This window comes from Planococcus citri, chromosome 2 (genome assembly GCF_950023065.1).
Source record: "Planococcus citri chromosome 2, ihPlaCitr1.1, whole genome shotgun sequence".
Lineage (NCBI taxonomy): Eukaryota > Metazoa > Arthropoda > Insecta > Hemiptera > Pseudococcidae > Planococcus > Planococcus citri.
In genome coordinates this window covers 26,171,789-26,181,253 of record NC_088678.1, presented here as the reverse complement: position 1 = coordinate 26,181,253, position 9,465 = coordinate 26,171,789, and the positions used below count along the sequence as shown (strand labels likewise).

The window sequence follows — 9,465 nt, the reverse complement described above, 5'->3', positions numbered from 1 at the left end:
CCACCAGCACCGCTTTTGAACAAATTTTACAAAAACTAGCGTACCTACCTACGGCTTGAAATACCATCTAGACTTGAACATTGAAATTGAATAAAGAATTAATAAATGAAAAGGAAAAAATATTCATTTTTTATTATCGAATTATCACAATTGAAATTTGAAAATGTGACAGATCAACACGAAAATTAGGTAGGTAAACTATCTAAACGAGAATACAACTAAAAAACTGAACTTTTAATTTTTAAATGGATAGGTAGGTATCTGAGAATATATTGCAATACTGCCTCCTTTTGGCTTCCTGTTTTTGGATATCAAAAGATACATAAGGTCATACTAAGCCAGCATCAACAGCCATTGCATGAAATATGGAGGACTTCTTTTGGAACAGAACTCGCGAAGAATCATTTTGGTTTCAGTTTTTGGAGGATGCTCTCGCAACTTTGTTGGTAAAATTCTGCGAACGCAGACCACAATTTTAAAATCCGTTCAAACAATGTATCGTCTTTCGAGCTCGTCCATATGTTTTCGATAGTCTTAATATTTTCCAGAACAATACTTGATATATCACCGCCGAATAAACAATTAAACGCAGCTATCAGGTATTTACGGAGTTCTTTCAAGTTGATTTTCACGACGGACTGCAAAAGGGTGTCCTTCATACCCTCTTTCAAAGATTCTACTTCTAGGCCAGTTCCGTTACATTTTTTTACCACATCTGCTGCTGCGTGATTGATTTCTGGGTCAAGGCAGGTTGAAATCCATTGTTGGTATAGCATGTTTTTCACTTCGGTGTTAGGTAAGCGCATCTGGAACCTCTTGCCCTCCTTCCTTTCACGGAGAGAATTTTTCTCCGCCGTCACGTACCCCATAAAAGACAGCAGACCGAATGCTGCTCCGTTGTCTTTCGCAGTAAATCCCTCTACAATGGCATCATTGTGGGTAAAATTATAAAGTCGATCTAATTCTATCGTTTTGATATCTTTTATTATATCCACATCCATCGTAGCTGTACGTCCTTCATAAAGTTTCGACACAGTCCTATAAAATGTAGGGAATCGAAAAAGTTTCCAAAAGTCGGCAACCGTGGATGATCGGGCCCAGTACGATTGCAATATACCGGAATTTACGAATTCTGCCAATGAAAGTACCGAAAACATAGATGTGGCATCTTCCTCATACGTTGAGTACCCGTCGTAGTATTCCATGACTTGATCTATCGTGTACTTTTGTTTCAGAAAAACTTTGGAACTCGACGAATAATTCGGATCATGAGCTAATTCGAACATTGTCTCCACTTCCGGCCTGGTGAATCCATAAAAGTTGCTGTAAGGGCTGGGCTCAATGATGTTCACAAATTCCGATCCTGTCTCCCAATTCGACAATCCCGTTAATTCCGCAACTCTTACAATCCCTGTTAGAACAGCTCGTAGTCGGTGTGGATTTGTTTTAATAGCATTGATCAAAAATTTTCTATAAAATTTCAGAAGTGTTTTTTGGTTGTTCCCTTCTCTATCATATTGCGGTAAAGTTAGTTGGTTTATAAAATTATCATATTCGTCGATCAATATAATAACTTTTTTTCCAAAAAATTCGTATAATAATCCGGACAGGAAAGTAACGCTTCCAACTACTTCAGATTCACTGATTTCTCCTTTTTTGGCTTTTTTAAATCTGTTGAAATCATCCAAATTCTCTTGCCATATAGAGGAACCTGTGGAAGTGCTCTTTTGTTTCATAAAATCCATTAAATAATTATGTTTTTTGAAGACGACTTGGATTCTTTCTCTAACATCGTCTACATTCGCATTTATATCTGCAAAATCCAAATGAATTACGGGATATCTTCCCAAGTGCATTGAAATATGCCGTGGAAACTGGTAAGTAATTGGTGGCGGATCAGCACGGACCTCCATGTCATCATCGCATTTGCTTGAAGAAATGACTACACCATTTGCGAAATAATTGTAAGCGAATGTTTTCTTAATATCCGAATCCGAAATGATGCCATTTGTGATGTATGTTGATCAACGGTTTATTTAATACTGAGATACAATATGTACAAAATGTTCGAACTATAGCTATCGTCTAGATTATTCTAGAACTAAAACGGAAATACATAAGGTGCGCGCATACGATTATACATAACAACCCTTCCGGGCAAAATAAATCTAAACTATCAGTAATGATAAAATCTAAAAATACATGAAAATGATAAATTTAATCGATAATTTGAACGAATTAAAGATTTAATCGAGTGGGAGCTCGAACTGTTCGTTCCGACCTCCGAAACGTAGGTACCGGCAGGCTAAGGTACTGTAACCCGGGTATGTCAGACTCCCATTTTGTTCCTCACGAAAAAAAATTGTTGTTTTTCGATTCAAGGTTTTTATGACGGAATTTCTGGCATAGAATGAAAGTAATCATTGAATTAGAGCACATGCTGTGAATTTCACACAATTTCAAACTATTTTTAACTCAAAAATGAAGTGCTGAAAAATGACTGAAATTCAAAATAATTAAATGTATTTGAAGCAGGGAAATACAATGTCGGCTAAGTGCCAATCACGTTTTTTACGGGAGAGCGTAAACGAGTTCGCATAACAGGTACATCTTATAGAAAGCGCTATCTCTCGGTGTTCCATAGTACAACTTGGAGTCCAAGTTGTACTATGGAACACCAAGAGATAGCGCTTTCTATAAGATGTACCTGTTATGCGAACTCGTTTACGCTCTCCCGTAAAAAACGTGATTGGCACTTAGCCGACATTGTATTTCCCTGCTTCATTTCAATTGATACATGTAGCATACCATTGGAAAGCTCGTTCAATTCTCTTTCAAAAATGTTATTATGAAAAAGTTGTAAAAATGCACGGTTTTGAAGATATACGCGGTTAAAGTTTGCCGAATTCCCATATACTGCAATGCTAAGTTCGTCAAACCAGGAACAAAATGGCCGTCTGACATACCTGGGTTACAGTTCCCTAGGCAGGCGAGAGACTGACGCATTCAGCGCTGGAGCTGCCGTAGGTTGTGACGCTGTTCGTCTATCATTCGCGCCTTGATCAGCGGTGCGTCTCTCCTCCATGGCCGGAAAAATTGTACTTCGCGTACGTAAATTCGATCGTTGAATTCGTGGATTAGGATCGGAGACAGGCGGTGGTACGTTGCACTTCCGCAACTGATTGCTGTTCCTTTTCAGCTCGTACCCGTCGTCCAATTTAACCATAAAATGGGCTTTTCCCAACGTCTTCGAGATAGTGCCGAATTTCCATTTTTCACCAACGTAGTTGCAAGATTGGACGCGATTGCCAACAGCAAAGTCCGCCGAACGATTATCGATTTGTTCAGGGTCGTTCTTCGGTTCGCGATACGTCAATAAATCCATCTCTGTTCGAATATTCACACCATATAATCGTTCGCTAGGTGTATCGTCGCTGCTACTCAACGGAGTTGATCTGTATTTCTGTAGAAATCTGGAAACTCGTTCTGGGATTGGGCCGATCATCGTTTTTAGCGCTTTTTTCAGGATTTGAACGAAAATTTCAGCTTGTCCGTTTGTTGCTGGGTGACCCGGCGCGCAAAATCGTTGCTGGATACCACGTTGTCGGCAAAATTCAACAAATTGGGTCGATTTGAATATTGTTGCGTTGTCTGAAACCAACATTTGCGGGTTACCGAATCGTCCGAAAAATTCACTCAGATTCTTGATAGTCGAATCGGAAGTAGGCGCGTGTTTTTCAACAATAATTTCAGGCCATTTCGTAAACGAATCAATGATTACGAAAAAATAAAAATTATCAACTGGACCAGCGTAGTCCATGTGAATACGTTCGAATTTCTTGGTAGGCGCTTCCCAGTGATGTGTAATTTGTTTCGGATTTTTCTGCACAAGGCAACAAGCGGAGCAAGACTTTACCAACTTTTCAATATCGTTATCAATACCTCGCCACCAACAAAAACGTCTCGCTAATTTCTTCATACGTACGACACCAATATGTGCGGAGTGGAGTTGACGAAGTATTTGAGGTTGGAGTGTCTTCGGAATTACGACACGTTGTCCTTTTAAAATCATACCAAATTCTAAACAGAATTCAGGATTCGTTTCTTCACCCTTGAATAAGTTATCACGTAGAATGGATAAGTCTGGGTCTTTGCTGATTTCTTCACAAATGCGTTTAGCATTTATTATCTCGTCAGAGATCGTTCGAATCTGCTTTACGTTGATAACAGAGTCAGTATCGAGAGCGTTGTTATCACATTTACGGGGGGCGCGGGAAAGGTAGTCGGCGTTCTTGTGGTGTTCTGCTTTCCGATGCTCGACAATATAATCAAAACCAGATAAGAACATCGCATAACGTACCAGTCTGGAAGCAGTCACCGTAGAAATATCTTTGCTTGGGTTAAAAATAAACGTCAGTGGTTTATTATCAACGATCAACGTGAATTTGCGACCGTACAAATACTGATAAAATTTCTTGATAGCCCAAACAACAGCAGTAGCCTCCCTATCGATTTGGCTATAGTGAGCTTCAGCTTTTGTAAGCGACCTTGAAGCGAAAGCGATCGGACGTTCTTGATGATTAAGAACATGCGAGAGTACACCAGATAAACCATACGGACTCGCATCTGTCGCTAACGTTACAGGTAACATCGTTGAATATGGTACTAAAACACGATCGCTGGCTATTTCCATCTTGATTTTACGAAACGCCGCTTCACAATCGCCATTCCATGCAAATTTTGCATTTTTATGAAGCAGTTGGGTTAACGGATGTAGGATAGATGCCGCATCTGGAATGAATTTTGCGTAATAATTCACCATACCGACTAAACAACGAACGTCATCGGCATTCTCAGGTCTAGGCGCATCTAATAAATCACGCACTTTTTCGTCTGCTTTGTGTAACCCAAACTGATCGATTTTATAACCCAGGTACACGATTTCCGTACAGAAAAACTTTGACTTACGTAAGTTGATATGAATATCATTAGCCGCAAGTTTTTCAAACAGTCGTTTCACACGTTCAAAGCATTCACAAACAGTGTTACCGGATACAACGAAGTCGTCAATGTATACAGATGTACCTTCTAAATCAGCAATCAATTTATCCATAAGATCTTGCCAGGCATTTGGCGCAATAGCCACACCAAAAAATAGCCGCCATACGAGGAATGTACCCAGATGAGTAGATAACGCCAAAATTGCAGCACTAGCAGCATCCATACCATAATGTAGATAAGCTCGGTATATGTCAAAGATACAAAAATACTTGCCGCGTAGTCTGTTGAATATGTACTCACTGCTTGGCATCGGATATCGGTATTCTTTCAGCTGAGGGTTTACGGTAAGCTTGTAGTTGGCGCAAACACGAATCGAACCATCGCTTTTCTCGACAGGAACTAGAGGTGTACCCCACGGACAGTTTTCAGTTTTCTCAATGATGCCTTCTTTCTGCATTTTTTCAAGTTCGTCATTCACCTTAGCTTCTAACGAGTAAGGAAGTGGTCTGGGTTTGATGAAAATCGGTTTGGCATCTTCTTTCAATATGAGCGAACATTGAGCATTTGGAATTTTACCAACTTTCTGAGTACACGTGTCAGAAAATTTTTCCATCAAATGAATACGTAGCGTTTCAGCTTCGGGAACAGAAGTCACGTTGTTTACTTTACTAAAGTTCAAAATATCTTTAGTCATGCCCAATTTTCGAAGCCATTCGCGACCAACGAGCGTTTGAGCTTCGTCATCATCAACAATATATAATGGAAGCGTTTCAGTAACATTACGATAGGTTACTTGGACCGTAGCAGTTAGTTCAGGTTGAAAAACTTTACCCAAGTATTCACAGAATCGATCTTCGTTTTTCCGAGCATTAGGTAACTTTAAGCCCTTCAATTTCGACTTCGGAATGATCGTAATCGGACTTCCAGTATCAACTTCGAATAGAAAATCAACGCCATTCACTATCAGGGTAACTTCGATTATGTCCCATTCAGGCTTTTGTAAGCTAAACTTCGCACGTACCTGTCCGCAACCAAAGATACCATCGAAATCGTCATACGTAGGAGCAATGTAGTTGGTACGTTCGGAGTTGCTAGGTTTTTTCTCCGTTTTCGAAGCAGGATCCGCGTTTCGTTTACTGGACTGACAGATTCGTGATAAATGACCATTTTTGTTGCATTTATGGCAACGAACTGATCTGCTCAGTTTACATTTATCTGTTGTATGGTTATCAAGTCCGCAACGTAAACATTTACCTTGATTATCAGGATCGGAAGAATGATGATTCTTTTTCGGCGCATTTCGATGATTATTTCTGGAATCATTAGGATTTTGGCGCGATTTTGAACGGTAATTTCGATAGGTTTCCGATTTCTTATTCCCAATTTTATTCACGGATTGAGTGTTTTCTGGTTTCCGGTCAGTTTTGAGTTCTTTTGATTCAGCTTGAGAAGCTTCAATTACCACAGCATTTTTAACAGCTTGCTCGAACGTAGTAGCATGGGGATCAGCTTCAGCGAGCAGTTTGATGCGGATTGCGTCATCCTTCACACCCCTGGTAAATTGAGATTTCAAGTGATCGTCAGCAGTAGATTTTTTACAGTTTTGACACGTAAAATCGCATCTAGCCGCGATCTTTTTTAATTCAGCCACATACTGAGCCACAGTTTCAGTCAGTTCTTGTTGGCGCAATAAAAATCTGTGCCTTTCAACGATGACACTGGCAACCGGATTGAAATGATTCGTCAAAAGCGTTTGAATTTGAGCAAACGTTTTCTTATTTGGCTCATCTGGAGCAGTCAAGTCAACCAAAATTTGGTGGGTTTTCGGATTCAGACTGTCAATAAGCAGGTTTACCTTTTCTGGATCAGATTTATTTTCCAATTTATTTGTAGCCAAATACGTGTTGAAACGTTTCATGTAGGTATCAAAGGTTTCAACAGTTTCATCGAATGGATCAGGCTTGGATACTGGTTGAGATTGCGAAGTTAACAGTTGAGTCAGGACTCGGAGTAATTCCGAAACATCCGGTTGTGATTGTGAAGTGGATGGTGGATCGTCTTTGGTCATTTTAATAATTTTCATCGACTGGTCATCGAAAATGATCGCACCGCGGCACACATGAACTGTTAACGATTCGCAAAATTACGAAAATATACAATTTTTTTATTACATTAGCGCGATATGCACGAGAAAAAAAAAACGCACCATGCACAAAAAATAAGAGTCACATTATCCTCGTCGCCACTGTGATGTATGTTGATCAACGGTTTATTTAATACTGAGATACAATATGTACAAAATGTTCGAACTATAGCTATCGTCTAGATTATTCTAGAACTAAAACGGAAATACATAAGGTGCGCGCATACGATTATACATAACACCATTCGTCTTCGCTACTTCAGGTACTTCTAGAAACGTGCGAATCATGTGCAAATTCAAGGACTTGCCCCAGCGTCGTGCCGCAGTAATTACAGTAACCATGTGTCCATTGTCCATAATTTCCAGAATTAATCCTGATTTATCGGCATAAAATCGGCTATTTAGAATGAATGTTTCAAAAGTAGTTGCACCAAGACCAATTGCTGCGACTGTGCTTCGTAGTTCAAATTCTAACGGCGGATCCTTTTTGCATACCTGTACCCGGTGATATGATTTCGAAATTGGTTCTTGGTTTTGCGGGTTTTTTTCATTTATTTTTTGGTACGCTTTATTCCGAGTTGACTGTGTAGTAACTGTATCACTGTAATCCATTTCTTCGGATATCGCCTCGTTTATTTCCTGCAGGTTAGTGATGTTCAAAAACGAACCTCTGTTCCGATTCGTCAATTTAGTCAATTCGGCCACTGGAACGGTCCCAGTTAAAACGGCGTGTATGATGTAAGAATTCGTTTCAACTGAATTGATCAAGAAATTGCAATAAAAGCGCAGAAATTCATCTTGGTCTTGATCGATATTTTCTTCATCATATGGTGGTGAAACAATCTGATTTATAAAACGATCGTATTCGTCAATCAGAATAATGACGTACATTCTATGAAACTTGTATAAAAGTTCGCACAGAAAAGGAATGCTTTTAATCAATTCATTTTTATTGGTTTGTCCGTTTGTGATTTCTTGAAGTTTATCGTCGTAATTCTGTCCGTATTTACTACGCCTTAAATCAGTAAATTTGTTGAAAATTTCGACAATTTTAATTTTAACTCCGTTTATACTGGGCTGAATTCCGGAAAAATCCATGTGAATTATGGTATATTTTCCCAAACTGTCCGAAATATCATCCCGAAACTGGGAAATCATTGGTGGTGGATCAAAACGAACGTTCTCGAGATCACCTCTTGAAGAGATGACTTCACCATTAGCGAAAAAATTGTAAGCGAACGTTGATTTCAACTCCAAAGAGTGTCCATTTTCAGCTACTGGCATTTGTAGGAAAGCGTGAAGCATTTTCAAATTCGTCGTCTTACCACGACCTTTGGCCAGAGTGATGACAGTGATTTTTTTTTTGTTGTGTGTAACGTTACGAATCAATTCGGTCTTGTCGGCATAAAAATCACAATTTCGAATAAAGACTTCAAAAGCAGATGCTGCGATATCAACTTGTTCGACGTTGGCTGCAAATCCTTTTCTTTGTGATGGATTCTTATAACATATCCGTGGGTCTACCTGGTGATCTGTTCTCGAAGATGGTCCTTGCTTTGATCGTTTACGAAAGAAGTTGGGAAACACTTTGGAGGTAATAACTGTAACATTTGAAAAGTAGTGATTTACAACCAGGTAGGAAAATAAAATCAATAGGGTGATATATGATACCATAAACAGACACACACATGTTCAACAAATCTTACCAAAATTCAATAACTTCGAAAAAAATGCCAAAATTAAGTATACTACGAAATTCGTAAACGAATGCACAACGCATGTGTTTATGCACCTCGAATTTTTTAAGGATATACTCATAGGTTGTATATAATTAAGTCCAAATAAAACAAAGGTAAATTAAATAATAGGTACGTTACATATTTACATATGTACTAACCTGTGTCAAACGAATAAAGAAGAATAAAGAAACACTTGAATACTTTCGCGGTTTTCATTTATAAAAATGTCGACGAATGCAGAGGATACAAAATGAGTATTATTAACGAGAATACAAATAGCAACTGGTCAAGACCATGCGCTGATAATGATTGTAGCCTACAACATAATTCAATCAAAATCATTCCGCTACCTAATAAGAACCTATCTTCTTATTTCACCATTACGAATACTTATTTCAGTGAACAGTTATCTTGTTTTTAACATACGTATTTATCAAGATGAAAGGAATGCGTTAATATCTAATATTTGATTATCTTGAAGTAGGTACCTACTACCTACATGCTTTAGATCACGTAGACATTTCAAAAACTGCGAAGAATTTCATTAGTTCAACCATCCAGGAATGCGTTAATATCTAATAA

The 9,465-nt window shown here is 38.7% G+C and overlaps 1 protein-coding gene across 1 annotated transcript; it reads right to left on the bottom strand.

The window, feature by feature from the left end:
- Window positions 1-2,780: 2,780 nt before the first annotated feature.
- Window positions 2,781-9,430, bottom strand: LOC135835218 (uncharacterized protein K02A2.6-like). The gene is made up of 2 exons (XM_065349387.1): window positions 9,042-9,430; window positions 2,781-8,745 (listed from the first exon to the last, which is right to left on the bottom strand). Exon 2 carries the CDS (start codon window positions 7,082-7,084, stop codon window positions 2,972-2,974), a length of 4,113 nt encoding a protein of 1,370 aa, XP_065205459.1. The 5' UTR covers window positions 7,085-8,745; window positions 9,042-9,430; the 3' UTR covers window positions 2,781-2,971.
- Between the last annotated feature and the right edge of the window lie 35 nt (window positions 9,431-9,465).